Here is an 18628-nt window from a genome sequence, read left to right as displayed (position 1 = left end):
CTCAAGTATGGGGCTCACTTGTAGTTAAAAAAAAAAAAGCCAATAAAAACAATGGTTGTGTTTGTAACCCTCTTTGGAACTCCTGAGAGCAGCTCTACTAATGGGGAACACAGATCAGGAGCAGTTTAAGTGAGAATCCCACAAAAGCTGTTGCTCGTGGAACGGGAGGCAGAGGCAACTTTTTACCTTTCCGCCTAGCCTTTCAGGAACAGCAAAAGGCCTTAATCTTTCTGCAGTTACCCATGCTCCAGCGGGAGGGAAGTCTGGGAAAGGGGCCCTTGCAGCTTCAGAGCAGAGAAGCCCTGGGTCTTAGCTGGAGTGTTTTTCTAAGCAAGAAACCGCAGACTCTCTGCCTTTAGCCTGCGTCAGGCTGGCTGAAGGCAATAAAAAAGATCTCGGTACAAATCAACTTTAGTCTATCTCAAGAGGAAAGCAATGCGATATTATGCGAGCCATGTTAATGAGGAAAAATTAATTATTCATGATTTCTGTTTTTCCTTCATTCAAGGGAACATGTTTGGATAGTTTGACTGTCTTTAACCACGCCTATGATTAATGTCCCTAAAAAAAATGCAGTGCAGTCTTGGGTATGAAATCAGCTCACATGGAGGCTTGTTAATAAAAGTAAGTCTGGGGGCATCTGGGTGGCTCAGTTGGTTGAGCCTTCAGCTCAGGTCATGATCCCAGGGTCCTGGGATCGAGCCCAGAATCAGGCTCTCTGCTCAGCGGGGAGACTGCTTCTCCCTCTGCCTGCTGCTCCCCCTGCTAATGCTCTCTCTCTGACAATAAATAAATAAAATCTTTTTAAAAATATGCTAAAAAAAAGAGAAGTCTGTGTACCATTTTTCTTCCATGAATTGACAATCAGATAATATTAGGCTTATGGCCCTGCACGTGTATACATTGTGCAAGGGGGAGCCGCGCGGGGGACGGATGATTCCACAGGAGTCTCTTAGCTTTGAGGCTTGATCTGCTCTTTCTTCTCCCTTAAAAACTTCTGCTTCCACACTTCCTTCCCCACACTGATACCCTGTGCCTGGCTAACTCCTAGTTGACCTTCAGTTCTCAGGTTCAGAGTCCTGTGTTGGGGGATGCTGCCCTGACGCCCCACACTGCAGTAGTACCCTTGTCAGGCCTTCACCTCCTCCATTCACTCCCCCGCAGTCTGACCGAGCTCCGCCCCGGGCAAACCCTGCCCCCACGCAGCTTGGACCCTTGCACCCGGGTTGTCATCACTGGACTGCAGGCAGCTCGTCTTGCTTCCCCTTGGCATCTCAGAGCCTTGTCTCTAGCCAGTGAGCAGTGTGCAGCTTGCTGGCTGAATGGAGAGACTCATGAACACATTCCCTCCCCCGTGACATTCCCCTGGACTCACTGATTATCTGCATAGTCGTCAAGTCTATCCTGATTTTCTGGAAGCTGGAAAACCCAGCTGCCGTGTAGTCCTTCCGACACTGGCAGTCATCCCGCCGGCTCCCGTTGTAGGGACACTCGGTTGGGTTGTGCAACCTGCAGTACAGAGAGAATGTTCTGGTAAGCATGGGAAGGTATTTCCAGGGTTCTGAAGGCGTCTGTGCTCTTCTGAGCCTGAGCTCGCCTACCTGTGCCCGTACACCTCAGAGAAATTCTCTGAGTCGCCATGGACCAGCGTAATGTACTCTTTGGGGTGGTCTGACTGCATCCCTGCACAGAAGATCTGAAAGACAGACCAGAAATAGCCAATGAAGAGCAGCTCAGCAACCAGACGATGAGGCCCAGGACCACACACTCCCAAATCATTCTAGAAATAATGACTGATGTCCAACGTTCACCTTCAGGAGCTTTCCTTTGATGAGCAGGAAATGTTCACCATCTTCCCTGGTACCTTTCAGTCTCTTTACCTCCTTGCAGTTTTGGGGTAACTCACCTAGAAAACACAAAATGCAAAAACGGAGCGTGACGCTCCAAGATGCCCACTGTCCGCTATGGAGTGACTATCCTGTTCATACTAACACTATGTTGCTTTAAAAAAGGGGTACAATTTCTTTAAAATTAATTCTTGCCCTTTTGGGGGATAAATGTTTTCTTTATTCTTCCTTTCAGTTTTACGGAGAGCTAAGAGACATGTAGCACCCTATAGGTTTAAGGTGTATTGCACAATCAGTTTACTTAACACCCATCATTTCAGAGAGATACAAAAAACAAAACAAAACAAAACCAATGACAAAATGTTTTTTCCCCTTTCAATGAGAACTTGTAGGATCTACCCTCATAGCAACTTTCAAATGCACCAAAATCTGTGTTCACTACAGAATTCATGCTGTGCATTACATCCCCAGTCCTTCTTTCTCTTATGACTTCTCTATTTCCAGAAAGGGTAGGCCAACAAAGAAACAAAGAAACCCCGTTCCCCATGCCCCAGAAAGATGGCTTCCGCGGGCGAACTTACAGTGATAGATGTTGTGACACGTTTTCCTCTCTTCTGGCTTCAAATCAGCAGGGCACAAGTGGCTGGGCTGGTCCTCGTTGGTTAAACAGTGCACAGATCTGTGTGTCACTCCCACGCCACAAGACACTGAGCACTACAAGGCAGAACAGAGTCAGGGGTGCACAGGGGTGCAGCTGCTGAACACGGGGGGGGCGGGGAGGGGACAGCTCTGTGGCACGCAGCTCACAGCCTGAGGCGTCATGTCCAGAGTGTCATTTCAGACCTCAGGCTTCTGAAAACCCAACAGCTGACATGTATGGGACACGTATGGCTGGCCAGTCTCTGTGCTAAGCATGATACCCAGACGTTTATACATGTGTGTGCCTTACATATGTGTTTATATAGACATAGGGTATGTGTACCCAATATGATATATATATATATCATATATATATATATGTATTCTCATTTAAGCCTCACAAAAATTCTCTGAGATGGTACTACCATTATTCTATTTTTACAGAGAGGAAATTGGGGCGCGCATGTCAAAAGAAATTTGTTCAAGGTCATGGTGGAGCTGGGAATCAAACCCTAACTACTTTCAACTGATCTCGTACTTCACACCTCATCACTTTCCAATCCTGAGAACCTAGGAGTCCGGAGCCCGGGGCGGTGGCAAGATTTCAGGGCAGTCCCAATTTAAAATAGTCTCACGTATTGTGCCCCTAATGCAATGAAATACTCCCGTTAAAGAGGGGCTAGGATATATTGACTTCCTGACCACAGAAGCAATGACTAAGTCTTCTGTCACTCTTACTATGTGATAGAGTTCTAGGGGGCTTGCTTTTAGAAGCCCTGTGGTAAAACACAGGTAACTTGACATTGCTATGGTAATCTGACAGCTGTTGACATATTGACTTCTTCACAACCACCCACTTTGCAGATGTGGAAACTGAGACACAAAAGTGTTGCCCTTTGCATTCAACTGGGAAGTAGTAGCACCGGGATTCACAGGGAGGCTGTCCGGCTTCGGAGCCCATGCTCTATGCATAGGGGCCATCCTGCCACCGGAGAAGAAAATCCTTCTCCTCCCATAAGCCCATTTCAAGACGTTAACTCCCGTGTCTTCTCATCATTTCAGCTGGGAGGAGAATCACTCGGATGGGTCAGGCGGGATGTGTCTAAGATGGAGTTTGGGATCCCAACGCTTTTGGATTTGATGACCAAACGGTCTACTTACGCTCCCCCAGTTGCCGACTCTCCAGGTGGCCGAGACAGGGCACTCCCTCAGGTAGCAGGGGTGGACGCTGGGGGGCTGAGTGCCGGGGCAGTTGATGGTGGTTTGGTAGCTGTACTCATAATTCTCCTTCCCGGGGTATATCTCGCTACAGGAGACGAGCCTTTGTTTGTAGCCCTTTCCACAGGTCACTGAGCACTGGGAAGACAGGGGTCGGGAGGAGAGGCTGAGCAGCGCCTGGGGGCAGCCCACAATAGGCCGTGACCTCCACATCCAGCGCTGACCCCAGACGCTGCTGCCACCGGCCTCCTCTGCAGAAAGCCCTCACTTTATTAGCTAGTTTACGCATTTCAAGTGGCAGGCCCCGAGCCCTCAGGGGCCATGCAACCCGAAACCACACCTTCCAGGATCTAGTGCTTCCACTGTATCTTCTTGGCCCCCCAGGGCAGGTGGGGGCGCTTTGGGCCTCTTCTTTGGATTTCAAGGGGAAAAAGGGGGTGGGGCTCCAGCTGTCCCTGGCCCCATTTATAGGATCCCCACCAGGACCGCAAGCTTTTCCAAACCTACAGTGACCATACCAGAGCTGTGACCATGGGGGGATGGGAGGAGTGTCACAGCCCACCTGAGTTAGGTGTGAAACCCAAGCACTTAGGCAAGAGGGGACTCCAGGACAGTTTTCCTTCCAAGCTCCATGCGTTTTGCTTTCCCATCTGCTCTCCACTTAACATCCTCTCTTCTCTCTCCTGCCCATATATCTTGAACTATTACCTCTACCCTCTCTCTTTCTCCGTCTCACCAGATCAAGTGATTGCTTAACCTTTTTACCATAATTACACGGCATTTAAAAATACACAAACAACACAGAAAAGAAGAAAGAATGAATGTCTTACTAGTGTCCCAGATCCTTCCCCTGATCTAATTGGTTATTGATGGAATTTTCAAATATGCTCAACCTCGCCAGCTAAGTGTTTTATATAATACATTTAAAATACATTTAAATACATTTAAATACATTTAAAAACTAACATGGAAGTATAGTGAATTTAGTTTTGATAGTATTTTTAGACAGTGTCATCAAATAACCTCCTATCTCTTGTAAAATTAAGTGAGAGAATCAGGATTCTTGAGCCCAAAGGCTGTTTGAGGTGGCCTATATGAACCCCCGAAACAGTCCACAGCAAGCGGTGTGTGGTGCTTTTTCTGGGGTGAGGGATCACAGCATCCATCAGGTCTCACGAGCTATTAAAAGCCAGTGTCATTCATTCTGGACATCTTCTGGGCTGTTGCTTTAAGCCACATGGCATTCCTCTCCCATAACTGCTCTGGGGAGAAGATGCCCCTTGCAGAGGTTCTGGAGGCAAGGAGGGAGCAGGCCCAGCCAGAGGCACAGAGTGCCGCCGGGCCCTCCTTTTCCACTGGCTCGAGACCTGGAAGCATCCTGCCTACATTTCTTCCTTCTTCGGCTGCTGATGTTCAAATGCCCGCAGAGCCAGCAGATGCCAGGCCCAGGGGCGGGCGAAGCTAGTCTGGGGTGTTTCATGTGGCACTGTCTGTCTGTCTGTCCAGGCTGGGAGGGAGGAGGGAGTGAGGACGCTCTTACTCTGGACTCCCCATGCCTTGGGCCTTGTGCTTGTTTCATGAACATCTATTACTTCTCTGATTGGAAAAGAACAGTAAAGCAGGATGAAGGAATAAGAATGTGCACTCCTTGCCTTGGTGAGACACTTCAGGCCTGAGCATAGAAAATGCATGCATCAGCCAAGGGGGGATGGGTCCTCCTTCCCCATCTGGCCCAGGCCTCCCCACATTCAAGTAGAGCCCAGAAAGAAGCACACAGCTCGCTGGATAGCGGAGGTCCCGCAGAGAAGGCAGGGCTTGCTGGGGCCCTTGCGTTTTACCAGAAGTTTTCTAGAGGGATTTCTGGTCCAGTGCCTTTGGCACCATGGTCCTTGCATCCATGTGAGGACCTATCTCTAACCCTTGCAACTTTGCCTGTAAATTTGCAGAGTTCTCAATCCATGATACATTCGAGAATTTATAGCAATATGGAAGGCTTTCTTTCTTTCTTTCTTTCTTTTTTTTTTTTAATCTCTAAATCTCATCTGTTGCGGGTTAAGATTAAGGTTAAAATAAATCTATAGGAGTGACAGGACTCAGTCTTAGAAAGAGATCAAAATTCTTTTAGCATAATAATAGCAGCACACAAAAGACTGGCTAAGATGAAGAGGCCAATGTTCACAGTGTGAAAGGTGTAGAAACTCCAGAACCAAGAACTAAGCCAGAAACCAACTAAGAGGAGGCCACCAGGAGGCAGAGAGGGACAGAGGCCTGAGGAAGGAGAGACAGAAAGGCAGGCTTTCCCCCTACTGCAAGCCAGGGCATGGCCTGGTGGGACAGTGCTAAGAACCAGAAGTTACGGACCATGCCTGATGAGGAACCAGGAGAGGTGAATCGAAGAGAAGAGAGGAGCCCTCCCCATGTACCTTCCCCTACCCTCCCTGGGATTTGAATGGGTTGGAACTTATGCCTCAAACTCAAAGTCAAGGACTATTTGAACAAGCATCTGGACTCCCTGGGTTCCTGGCTAGCCAATGGTAAATCTACTTCCTAATGATTTGGACCATGTCTCCCCTCCACTCTTAAGAGCACACAGAGAACAAGCAGAGTGGGGGTAAAGCAGGGTTTCTCCACCTCAGCACCATTGCCCTTTGGGCCAGATGGCTCTCTGTTGGGAGTGTGTGTGGCAGGGGAGGGGCTGTCCCACGGACTGTAGGATGTTTAGAAGCATCCCTGACCTCGACCCACTAGATACCAGGAGCATCCCGCTTCTCCCAGTTTTGACAATCAAAAATGTCTCCAGACACAGCCAGATGTCTGCTGGATGGAGAAGGGGAGGCAAAATCATTGGAGTAAAGAGAAGGATGGGAGACATAGTTAGAAAGGACTTCAGGCCAGCTACAGTGCAGAAACAATTCAACACCCAACACATTTCATCTACACGCCAATATTCCTCCTATTAAAATGTGAAATTGCTGTCCTGTCAAACTTGAAAGAGGGTCCAGTGACGAGCATCCTACCTAAAAATCTTCAACACCTTTGCTCTGAGCCCAGGTAGTTGCACCTCTCATTCTTTTTGGGCAATGACACCCTGGTTTGCATATTACAGGTCTTTCAGGCTTTGAAAATGTTATGAGGCTTGAAAACAATACAATCATGCTATTATTACCATTGGTATATTAATAATAAAAAGTTTCTAGGTTAGGCATTGTGTACACATGGAGAGAAGAAGAAATTGATTTCTTGACTAATACGGAAAATTACTTTCTTCCTCTGGATTGGAGGTTGTGAAACAAGCTACCCATATTTGGCCCATGGAAGTGTTTGGTTTGTCCCACACAATGTTCCAAATAAAAGATTTGAATCCACATTTTAAAGTTAGGAGATCTCATATAAAAGTTCAGATTTTTGTCCTCCCTTGAAAAGTCAGGTCTGGTAACACTGGACACACATTTCTGCATGGCCTCTGCCAGAGAGGGAGAGAAGTCTGCTCTCATCACATGGTTTGTGCTGGTTTGTCATAGTATCCACCATTCCCTGTTGTCTCCCTGACACGAAGGGCATTTTCTTTTCTTTTCTTTTCTTTTTTTTTTTTTTTTTTATTAAAGATTTTATTTATGTGACAGAGAGACAGCCAGCGAGAGAGGGAACACAAGCAGGGGGAGTGGGAGAGGAAGAAGCAGGCTCCCAGCAGAGGAGCCTGATGTGGGGCTCGATCCCAGAACGCCGGGATCACGCCCTGAGCCGAAGGCAGACGCTTAACGACTGAGCCACCCAGGCGCCCCACGAAGGGCATTTTCTGACCTTAACTTTCTTCAGACACCAACAGCCATCAAATGAACTTGCAGGCCCAGTGATGATTCTCCTTCCTTATCATACAAACAGGGCGTCAAGGGGAGTCACAGAATTGCATGACATCTCAAGCGCTCTCCCATCTTGCACATGGGACGCTCTGGCCCCAGAAGGCAGAACTGGCAGATGGGTCCGAGTCTCCCCCATTCCTGCCCTGGCCCCTCTGTTGCCCTCAAGCTGTCACTGACCTGAAGGTGTTTACAGAATTCTGGGGACGTACCTCTGACCATTCTCCTGTGATCCAGACATACTCGCAGGGCTGCAAACTACAGCTCTCGCGGTCCACAGGCCGCTGGCTCAGGTCACACTGTACGCCGTGAACCTCGCTGCCTTTGTCCGCATCCACGCACACCACCTTGCGGTACCTGGAGCCTTCGCCGCATGTCTTGGTGCACTGTTCACGACAGACAAAACAGGTGTCGATATGGAAAAGTAATATACAGCTGATCATATGCTGTTATTATAGAGATTTATTTTCGCATCTATACACCCATTAGGACTGCGAGGCCTCTGAGGGCAGGAAAGATCAGAGAACTCATTGCTTTATCCCACTTACCCCCAACACTGTTCCAGGCACAGTGACAAGTGTTTGGTAAGTGGCTACTGGAATGAAGGAATGAAAGCATGAATGAATGGATTTCAGGTGTGGAAAGGACCTTAAGGCTTGATTACTTTACTCATTCAAATACGAATCCCTTTAAAACTTACAGCGAAGTGATTGTTGCCCTGGTGTCTAAATACCTCTAGAGCCAGGGAGGCTGTCATCTGTGCAGGTGGCCCATTTCATCTTACTATTAAACATATCACGTTGCAGATGGCAGCCTTTTGTTCTAGCTGTCCATTCCAGGGGAGCATGAAGGACAAATTTCATTTCTCCCAAGTCATACCCCTTCAGGGGCTTGACAGACGTTGCTTTGTCGTGACCCCCGACTGCCTTTTCTTCTCTAGGACAGACTGCTCTCATCCTCGTTCGCTCAGGAAATATTCACCAAGTTCCTAGTGTCAGGCCCTGAGATGGGTCCTGGGTCAACAAGAGTGGACACGCACAGCATAGCCCCTGCTCTCAGGGAGGAGCTTATATTTTAGGAGCAAAGACAGATGAGGAGGACGTAGACAGATAGGTAGTGAGATTTAGCAAGTCCTATGATCTCCATTTTTCAGGTGGAGAAACTGGGACTTAGCTTACATGCCCTGCCCCAGATCAAACATCTCTTTGTGAGGGAGATGGGACACATGTTTTTATCTCCATAAACCAAGGCAGGAATATAGAGCAAGCGGTAGGTTCTGTTCTCGGATTATCTCTATGTTGCCCACAAGGTCTTTATCTTTTCTCTTTAACCAACAACAAACCTCACCTTTGAAGTTTAACCTAGTTATCTGTGTTGCTAAAGGTTTCTCAAAGCCTGTCCTATCTAAAGCATCTGTGTCACCCAGCATTTCAAGACTCTAAACTACCTTGGAAAACCACAATGAGCTAAGCCAGGGGCCTCCTGTTTCCTTTACACCAAGATTACACACTCTGTTGTCCCTCGGCCTTATCTAACTCACTGACAACAACCAAGAGCTGTTGTTAGCATGGTGTCTTCTAAACTTTCTCTTTTTAGTATTTGGGGAGACCCACAGATCCCAACCTGTCTTTCTCTTTTCTCACGCCTCCTTCCCTTTTATTACCTGTCTCATCCCGAAGGCATTTCAGTTTGGGATCCAGTCTGACTCAGAAAGTCTTTTTGGATATGCCTGGTGCCTTTCTTTTCTTTTCTTTCCTCTTTTCTTTTCTTTCTTTTCTTTTTCCCTCCCTCCCTCTTTTCTTTCTTTCCCTTTCTTTCTTTCTTTCTTTCTTTCTTTCTTTCTTTCTTTCTTTCTTTCTTTCTTTCTTTCCTCCTGTAGTAAAATACATGTAACATTTACCATTGCAACCATTTTAAAGGGCACAATTCACTGTCGTTTAATCATCTGTAATGTCATACAATCATCATCACTATGTGGTTGCAGAATATTTTTGTCACCCCAAAAGGAGATCTCGTACCCATTAAACAGTCAGTCCCCACTTCCCCAACCAGCAGCCTGTAGCAACCACGATCTGCTCTCTGTCTCTCCGGGTTTGCCTGTTTTGGCTATTTCATATACAGGGAATCCTACCACACGTGGCCTTTTATGACCAGCTTCTTTGTTTAGAACGACGCTTGCAGGGTTCATCCATGTCATAGTGTGACTCAGTGCTCCATTCCTTCTCTGGCTGAATAATCATCTGTTGTGTGGCTACACCATGTTTTGCCCTTCAAATGACAATGGACACTGGGTTGTTTCCACCTTTTGGCTATTGTGAATGGTGTCGCCATGTGCATGTGTGTCCAAGTTTGAACACCGAGTGCACTTCTCTTCGGTCCAGCCGGGAGTAGAAACACTGGGTCCTGTGGTGTACCCTGTGTCTTTTGTGAGCCTCTTTGTTGTTTTAGGAAGTAAAAGGACCATGTGATATGTCCTGGTAGACCCTTCTCATCTGCAAACTTAACTCATAGTTTCTGCTGCTTGGAAGCAAACCTCAGGGTCTAGAATGTGGAGTCATTCATTTTTTCTGGGGGTACAAATATGAATTGAAAGCTCGGGGGGAGAGCATTGAGGAGCAAATCACTTCCAAGACCCCTAGCACAGCCCTTGCCTGGCATTTCCTGGGCCTCTGGAGTATGCTGGGTACCACTGTGATGTAAGGACACTTTTGTTTATTCGTTAAAAAAAAAAAAAAAAAGCCAAAGGAATTACAGAGCCAGTGGACGTTTAAAAACAAAACAAAAATGTGGTTAATCTGTGATGTGTAGATAGATGCAAAAGAAATACTTAACTGCCCACAGAGAAAATAATTCCTTAGAACAGGAAGACCTAGGCCACTCAGATTCTGATGACCGGGCAGCCTGAACTGGACCAAACCTTCCAGCGTGCTCTCATTTGCACTCATCCCCAGGGCCGCAATCTGTGTCAATAAGTAACACTTCAGAGCAGAAATACAAACTTTCCCGGACCCTTGTTTGCTTTTTAAGTGCTTTTGCCTTGGTCTTTAAGAAAGGTTAACTAGCATAAAAACTTTCTTGCCAACAGTGGAAAAGGGAGTTGGAGAACCTTACCTTTAACATAACTTTTAGAAAAATTAAGCTAAGTGAATAAGTGACTTGTCCCATGCTTTAGAATTAGTCAGCAGCTGTGAAGGTCACCTGTCAAGGCTCTACTCCTGCAGTCCTAACTCGAGCACAGGGGCTGGGTGAGCAGAAGACAAACCCACCCAAGCTATTGCATTTTATCAGCTTTTGGTAATATCGCCACCCACCCCCTGGCCCCAGGATAAGGACTCTTTCCTCTGTCCTAGAATATGACCTAGAATGTTCTAAAAACAGCCAGAAAGTTCAACTAGCCTCATTTTAACTTCCAAAAGTTTTTCTCAATTCTCCTTGCAGCTTTGAGAAAACAACAACAACAACAACAACAACTATATCCGAAGTGCATAAGTAACACCACCAGCCTCCCTGAAGTTTAGGACACACTGTAATTCAGCAAGTCAGTGGTCACGGGGTGGGCTAAATTGGGTAGCTTGCTCACTGTCCCGCAGGCTACATATGCCTTTAAATGTGGAGGAAAATACCTGTCCAAATTTGAGAGTGAAGAAGACCTAAAATAAACTTTTAAAGTACTATTTTATTTAGCCAGATAGGTTGACCATAGGGTGATGGTCTAAAAGGGTCATTTTATGCGATGCGTAGAAAGTGCCTTTCCCAAAGGATGGTAATGAAGTTGCTTTATGCTTTTTCGGTGAGTTGTCCTAACCATGGGTGGAAAAAATCACTTCCCATAGTCACAACTCTACCTTTTAAGACTGTTGAGTTTCTTCACAGATAAAATAATTTGTAGTGTTGCTTCTGGTGTAAGACTACCACCGTGAGCTAGTGAGTGCACAGAAGAGTCACAGAACAAATGGGGACTCTGACAGCATGGGTTCTGTGTGTGCGACGTAGAGTTTTTATGTCATAAGGAACAGCAGTTACAAGTCAATTTATCTAACAATGCTTTAAATTAAAAAAAGAAAAAGCAGTCTTCAAATTACCAATGGGTTCTTTCTCAAAGCTCATTTTAAAGTCAAAGTTAGGTACGTTGAGTTTGGACATTCTTGCCCCCAAATAATATATATGTAGGGGAAAAGGCAGAAATAATAAGTATGGAGACATTTGATACTTTTAAAGTTATTCACTCCTCCAGCCAGTATCTGCTACGGGCCAAGGTCTGTGCTGGGTGCTGGGATACAGCCTTGACATCTTTCTAGTCATGTGCTCTCTCGGTTATGACACCCGGGTGGCTGAAACTCCCACCCAGCAGTCCACCAATCAGGACAGCCGGCTACCTGGTGAGCACTTAGGGCTGCCTCCTACGGCTGTATGGGCAGACACGGGTTTCGTAACAGAGCATGATGGCGAAAGAAGCCGCCAGGGTCTTCCACAGCTCTGACAGCAGGAGGAGAGAAAGGACCAGGGACCAGGTTCCAGAATTCGCACAGCGCTGAAAGTGGTACCCAAGCACCGGAGGATGAGGGGAGGAATGAATGAAGAGATGGGTTAAGCAGGCAAGAAGGAGAAGGGGGCATTCGCAGGAGGGGCTCAGCGTGGAGGTCGTGGTGAATGTCACGGGGAGGTAGGGCACAGGAATGGCCACAGTAGGTGGGGGTGGTGACAGTTCCAACTGAGATGGGGATTTCAACAGGTGGGCAGAGACCAGGTCATGAAGGGGCTTGTTACCCCCCCCCCCCCCATAGCTTGGGAGAAAACCCAAACCCTTGCCGGGGCCTGCGGGACACACCCTAGTTGGCTGCTCTGGCAGGTCCGATCTCACTTCAGCCTTCTCTCGGCTCCTGCCGTGCTGCGCTTTTGTCTGCAGACACGCTGGGCTCTGTCCTCCTCCTTCTACCTGGAACTGCCTCCTCCTGCCCTTCACCTCCAACCAATAACCCTAGGGAAGGTAGGACTGGCCTGTCGTTCTCGGTCTCTCTCGGCACCTTCTTCCTGTCCCAGCATCGTTCACACTTGGCAATTTCATAAAACGTGTTTGTGGGCTTGTTTTCTGTCTCTCCCAGGAGCCAATCAACTTCAGCATAGCAGTGTCATAGTGTCTACTGCGTCCCGGATGCCCAGAGCCCAGCACTTTGCAGGTGCTGGATAAAGATTTCTCCAGTAAATTAATGAGGGAAGGAGTAACAAAGGGTCAATGTCTAGTGCCTGTACACACCCCACTCTGATCACTCCCTACTGCAACGTTTTTGTAACCAACTGACCAAAGGCTTGCTGCTCTTTTGTAACTTTTCTGGGCTGAGGAGGTAAACTTGGGACTCATTCTACAGCTGATCTCAATAAAAGCCCTTGGAATCCAAATATGTATGAGAGTGGTCCAAGTCTCTGCACTGGGCCAGACAGCCATGGGGTGGGCAGCCCTGTGAAGGCCAGACATATCCGAGCACAGCTTGTCTGTGGCAATGTGGCAAGAAAATAAAATATCTGTTCTTACAGGAAAAACAGAGTTGGCTTGACGGTTTTAAAAGACGTTTTAGAATGTCATGATTCTAAGTGTTAAGAAAGATATTGCTCTATAACGTTTTTCGTTTTTCCTCCCTCCTCCCCCCCTTCCCTTCTTCCTATCTTTTTTTGTCCTTCTGGTTCATTCATAGATTCATTTATTCAAGAAGTGTTTTCAGTGCTCTAGGTACTGTGCTAAATGCTGGGGAAAACTCTGGTGAATGAACTCTCTGACCTCAAATGGGTGATAATGGTGTGATCTGCAAGGACTTCTGAGAAGTAACATCTTAGGTGAAGTCTGAAAAATGGGCAAAGGTGACCGAAGTGAGTGAAGGAGCAGGGCAGCCTCGTTGTGATGCAGAGGCACTAGGGACAAGAGAATACTTGGGGTAAAGGTGGAAAAAAGAACACTTGCAAGTCCTGGGAGATTTATTCCTTAATGCTGGGAGATGTGTAACCACATGCTCACCATTCAAATTTGATCAAAAGACCTCTGCAGCTGTAAGTAAATTTATATGTCAGATTGTAATACGATGAAGAAGTAAATCCTCTATGATGGTAACTTTCAAACGAATTTTGCCTCATGAACATTACAATTCTAAAGTGAGTAAAACTGAGTATGGGGAGGTCAAATAACTTGCCCGAAGTTGGCAGGTGATATTAAAAGCTCAACATTCACGTCTGTATACAGCACTTTTCCTCTTCTCTAATTGTTTTGCCCTCCAGTACAGTCCAGGCTGTACTCTTACGGTATCATGAGGGCACACGGATGCTCCTTCCCTGCTGCTCAGGAGCCAGGCCTCACAACGAATGAAGGAGGACCCCCAAGGTGTTCCATCCCTACTAAGACCGCCCCAACAACAGGACTTACTGTCAACCAATGGGACCCAGAATTTCCTTTTTTGAAGGGAGTGAGAGGCTCACCCAGTCAAAGGAATCGTACTTTATGTCAACTCTGCAGTAAGAGGCTAGACAAGCCATTATAAAAGGAAATAAAATAATTCACTGTAGATGACTGTTGACATGGGAGGCAGTAGAATATAAAGATTCAGAGCATGTGTTCCAGAAGCCAGGCTTCCAGGCTTCAAATCCCAGTCTGATTACTTACTAACTACATGAACTTGGATGAATTAACCTATCTAAGCCTCAAGTTTCCTCATCTTTAAGTGAGGATGAACATTTAATTACTTCATTAGAGAGTTATGGAAAGGTTAAATGAGGTCTTCCACATAAAAATACTCAACATAGTACTTCATAACAATAAGATGTATTATTTTTATCATTGGGATTGGCCACAACCCTATATAAGGGATGCCACTCATTTTGTAACCTATGGGAATGGTAGCCCTCGAGTTGTGCAGTGTACAACCTGTGTGACTGCATAAAACATCCTTGATGATCATACTGTCGTGGGTATGTAGACCTCGTGCTCCTTACAGCAGACACCTGGATTATTTCTCAAAATAAGGAGGTTGCCATTTACTATGTACCCAGCATGAAACACATCTTGCCAACAAACAAGTGGGTTTTAATAATTCACAGGAGGGAAGCAAAAGAGAAAAATGCACACTCAAAAAGCAAACAAGAGCTCTGAAGTGCTTGCCAAGGCCTGCTAAGAAGACAGCTTCCTGTATTGGGGTAGGATGCCTCTAGCACATCCCATCCAGTGGTCCTCGGCTCTGAGGCTGGGCCTTGGTATCCTCACTAACACCAGCTCCAGGTGCCACTCGTGGAGGGGAAGAACGTCAGGACACGTGTCTGCGCAAGGTAGGTGTCAGGCAAGATGGTAGCAGAGGGAGTGGGTGGGTACGGAGGTAGGAGGAAGAGAGGAGGGTGAGCGTTGTGACTGAGGGGGGTCTGAAGGGTGCTCTTCTACCCAACGTGCCGTGTAACAAGGATTCCTTGATCATGAAGTTAGGGACAATGAAGAATTATACTTGGACTTTGCCAGGCACACACAGGATCTGCCCACAGGCAATCAAGACTTCGGATCTAGCCGCTATCAACACTCGCTCTAAGTCTAGTGGCTGTGATGACATAAAAGAGCCCCCAGCATGCTCTGCCTAGGAAGAACAAAGACTTTTTGATGGATCTTGTCCCTCCTCCAGCTGCCCTGAGCCTCATTTTGCCAATTCAGTGTCAAGTGAGGGCGCCCCCTCGTGCTCTACCCTCTCTTAGCACCCAGGTCCACCTTTCTCAGACTTTGCACTCCGGGTTCAGGCAGGTGAGAAAGCATGGTTGCAGGAGGGTAACTATTAGAATCTGCTTTACTCACCACCGAAAGATTCTTTTGTCTTTGTGAGAACGGTTAACCTCTCACTTTTAAATTCGGCCACAGGTCAGGCTATCTCCATCGGTGTTCCGCTCCAATGTGGAGCTTGCTAGCAATATTTGAGGAAGGGTTTTAAAAGATCCATCCGCATAGCGCATGCAAAGCTGTACACTTCTAGGCCTATTTTGTAAGATCAGAGAAGGGACTTCCTCAGTGCATATTTGGCAAGGTTTCCACTCTTTGGAATTCAGAAGGAATTGTAAATGGAGCTTGCATTTCCCTGATTGGCTCCAGCATTTTCAAAAGTTGGCTAAAGCTTAAGCAGTCAGCTTAGATTCATTTCGGAACACTCTCTTACTTTCTGTTCCTTGGAAGAGTTACCCAGGGTCGAGTCTGGTGCAAGACGAAGAGGGAGAGGGAGAGGGAGAAAGCTGGCAGCGGTGGGTCTGAAACAAGACTACAAAGAGAATCAAGAGGTAACTCTGAGGGAGACAGAGATCAGGGAGCCTTTTCTTCCTTCCATATCTGATATCATCAATCTCCCAACCACTCTGCCATCTCTAAATTTCCCAGAACAGCTCTGCATCATTATTATTATACCCCTTCTACAGGTGGCAAACCCAAAGATCTGAAAAATCAAGAATCCTTGTTCTAAGTCACATGGCTAAAAAGTCACAGTCCTGGGATATGAACCAGTCTGCAGAATTCCACAGCCTCTGGGGTTCCCAATAACTGTGTGGCTCAAGTGCAATTAATTTGAAATTTACTTTAGCCATTCCTTCCCACCATCGTCTGGTGGAAGTAAAAAACATATAGAAAGAAAACAAGCAAAAAAAGTGAGTAGACAGAGGAGCAAAAATCCTAAAGAAAAGAGATGACTGTAAACAGTGGATTCAATCCATCAGGAGGGTGAGGGAGAGGGAAGGACAGGGACGGAAGGCTGATCCCCACATGGGCTAACAATATGGTTGTGAAAACACAATCCCATTCAAAATTGCATCAAAAAGCATAAAACACCTATGGATAAATTTAACCAACATTGAAAGCTCTAGGACACTGATAAAAGAAATTGAAAATGACACAAATAAATGAAAAGATATTCTGTGCTCACGAGCTGGCAAAATTATTGTGAAAATGTCCACAGTACCTAAAGCAATCTACAGATTTAATGCAATCTTTATCAAGGAGGTAGGAGGAAGAGAGGAGGGTGAGCATTGTGACTGAGGGGGGTCTGAAGGGTGCTCTTCTACCCAACGTGCTGTGTAGCATTTTGCACAGATATAGAAGAAACAATCCGAAAATTTGCATGGAACCACAAAGGACCCAGAATAGCTAAAGCAATCTTGAGAAAGAAGAACAAAGATCATCAGGCGTCACACTCCCTATTTCAAACTATATTACAAAATTATAGGGATTAAAACAGAATGGTATTGGCATAAAAAAGGATACATAGATCAATGAGACAGAACAGTGAGTCCAGAAGTAAGTCATGCAGATATGGTTAATTCATTTATGACAGAGGAGCCAAGAAGATACAATGGGGAAAAGCCAGTCTCTTCCATAAATGGTGTTGGGGAAAATGGACAATCACATGCAAAAGTATGGAACTGGACTCCTACCTTACACTATACACAGAAATGAACTCACAGTGGATTAAAGACTTGAAACAGAAAGGTCTGAAAACATAAAACTGCTGGAAGGAAACATAGGGGGTAAGATCCCTGACATTAGTTTTGGCTATAATTGTTTTGAATGTGACACCAAGAACAAAGGTATCAAAAGCAAAAATAAACAGGTGGGACTACATCAAACTAAAAATGGGCAAAGGACCTGACCAGACATTTCTCAAAAGAAGACATACAAATGGCCAACAGACATATGAAAAGGTGCTCACCATTGCTAATCATCAGGGAAACCCACATGAAAACCACAGTGAGATACCGCCTCACACCTGCTAGAATGCCTATTAGCAAAAAACAGCAAGTGTTGGCGAGGGTCTGGAGAAAAGGGAACCCCTGCGCACTGTGCACTGTGGGTGGGAATGTAAATTAGCGCATCCTCTATGGAAAACAGTATGGAGGTTCTTCAAAAAATTAAAAACAGGGGGGCACCTGGGTGGCTCAGTCGATAAGTGTCTGACTTTGACTCAGGGCGTGATCCCAGGGTCCTGGGATCGAGCCCCGCATCGGGCTCCCTTCTCGGCTAGGAGCCTGCTTCTTCCTCTCCCACTCCCCCTGCTTGTGTTCCCTCTCTCGCTGGCTGTCTCTCTCTGTCAAATAAATAAGTAAACAAATAAAATGTTTAAAAAAAAATTAAAAACAGGGAGTGCCTGGGTGGCTCAGTTGGTTAAGTGTCTGCCTTTGGCTCAGGTCATGATCTCAGGGTCCTGGGATCGAGCCCCGTGTTGCGTCAGGCTTCCTGCTCAGCAGGGAGTCTGCTTCTCCCTCCCCCTCTGTGCTCTCTCTTTCTCAAATAAATAAATAAATAAAATATTTTAAAAAATCAAAAACAAAACTACCTTATGATCTTGCAATTCTACTTCTGGGTGTTTCTCTGGAGGAAATAAAATCACTTACTTGAGAAGATATCTGCTCCCCCCGCCCACCATGTTCACTGTAGCAGTATTTACAATAGCCAAGACACGGAAGCAACTTAGGTGTCCATCGATGGGTGTGTGAATTAAAAAAATGTGTATACACACACACACACACACACACACACGCACACACACACACTGGAATATAACAGCCACAAAAAGAAGGAAATCCTGCCATCTGTGACAATATGGATGGACCTTGAGGGCATTGTGCTGAGTGATATCGGCCAGACAGAGAAACACAAATATTGTAGGATCTCAGTTACATGTGGAATCTTAAAACAAGCAAATCTATAGATACAGAGAACAGATTGGTGGCTGCCAGAGGTGATGGGTAGGGGTGAGCTGACTGGGTGAAGGGGGTCAAAAGGTACAAACTTCCAGCTGTAAAAGAAATAAGTCCTGGGGATCTAATATACAGCAGGGTGACTATAGTTAACAACAGTGTATCATATATTTGAAAGTTGCCAAGAGAGTAGATCTTAAAAGTTTTCATCACCAGAAAAAAAAAATTGTAACTTTGTGAGGTAACAGAAGTTAACTGTAACAGTTATTATTAATACTAACTTTCTGTGGTAATTATTTTATAATAGATACATATAACAAATCATCATGTTTTCACCTAAAATAAATACAATATATTATATGCCAATTATATCTC

The 18628-nt window shown here is 45.9% G+C and overlaps 1 protein-coding gene across 5 annotated transcripts in view; it reads right to left on the bottom strand.

The window, feature by feature from the left end:
- The window catches only part of ADAMTS9 (ADAM metallopeptidase with thrombospondin type 1 motif 9), a 156714-nt gene that overhangs the window by 18327 nt on the left and 119759 nt on the right, over positions 1–18628 (bottom strand). For all 5 annotated transcript variants that reach the window (XM_045807539.2, XM_087866877.1, XM_087866876.1 and 2 more), the window contains 6 exons: positions 7774–7947; positions 3648–3842; positions 2429–2561; positions 1812–1906; positions 1602–1696; positions 1376–1509 (listed from right to left, as the gene is read on the bottom strand). In XM_045807539.2, coding sequence (XP_045663495.2) covers positions 1376–1509; positions 1602–1696; positions 1812–1906; positions 2429–2561; positions 3648–3842; positions 7774–7947 — 826 coding nt within the window. The remainder of the gene's footprint in view (positions 1–1375; positions 1510–1601; positions 1697–1811; positions 1907–2428; positions 2562–3647; positions 3843–7773; positions 7948–18628) is intronic.

Source organism: Ursus americanus, chromosome 14, assembly GCF_024610735.1.
Source record: "Ursus americanus isolate L20-20 chromosome 14, mUrsAme1.1.p, whole genome shotgun sequence".
NCBI classification, from domain to species: Eukaryota; Metazoa; Chordata; class Mammalia; order Carnivora; family Ursidae; genus Ursus; species Ursus americanus.
Note: the sequence above shows the minus strand (reverse complement) of the source record. Positions and strands in the feature narration are given on the sequence as shown.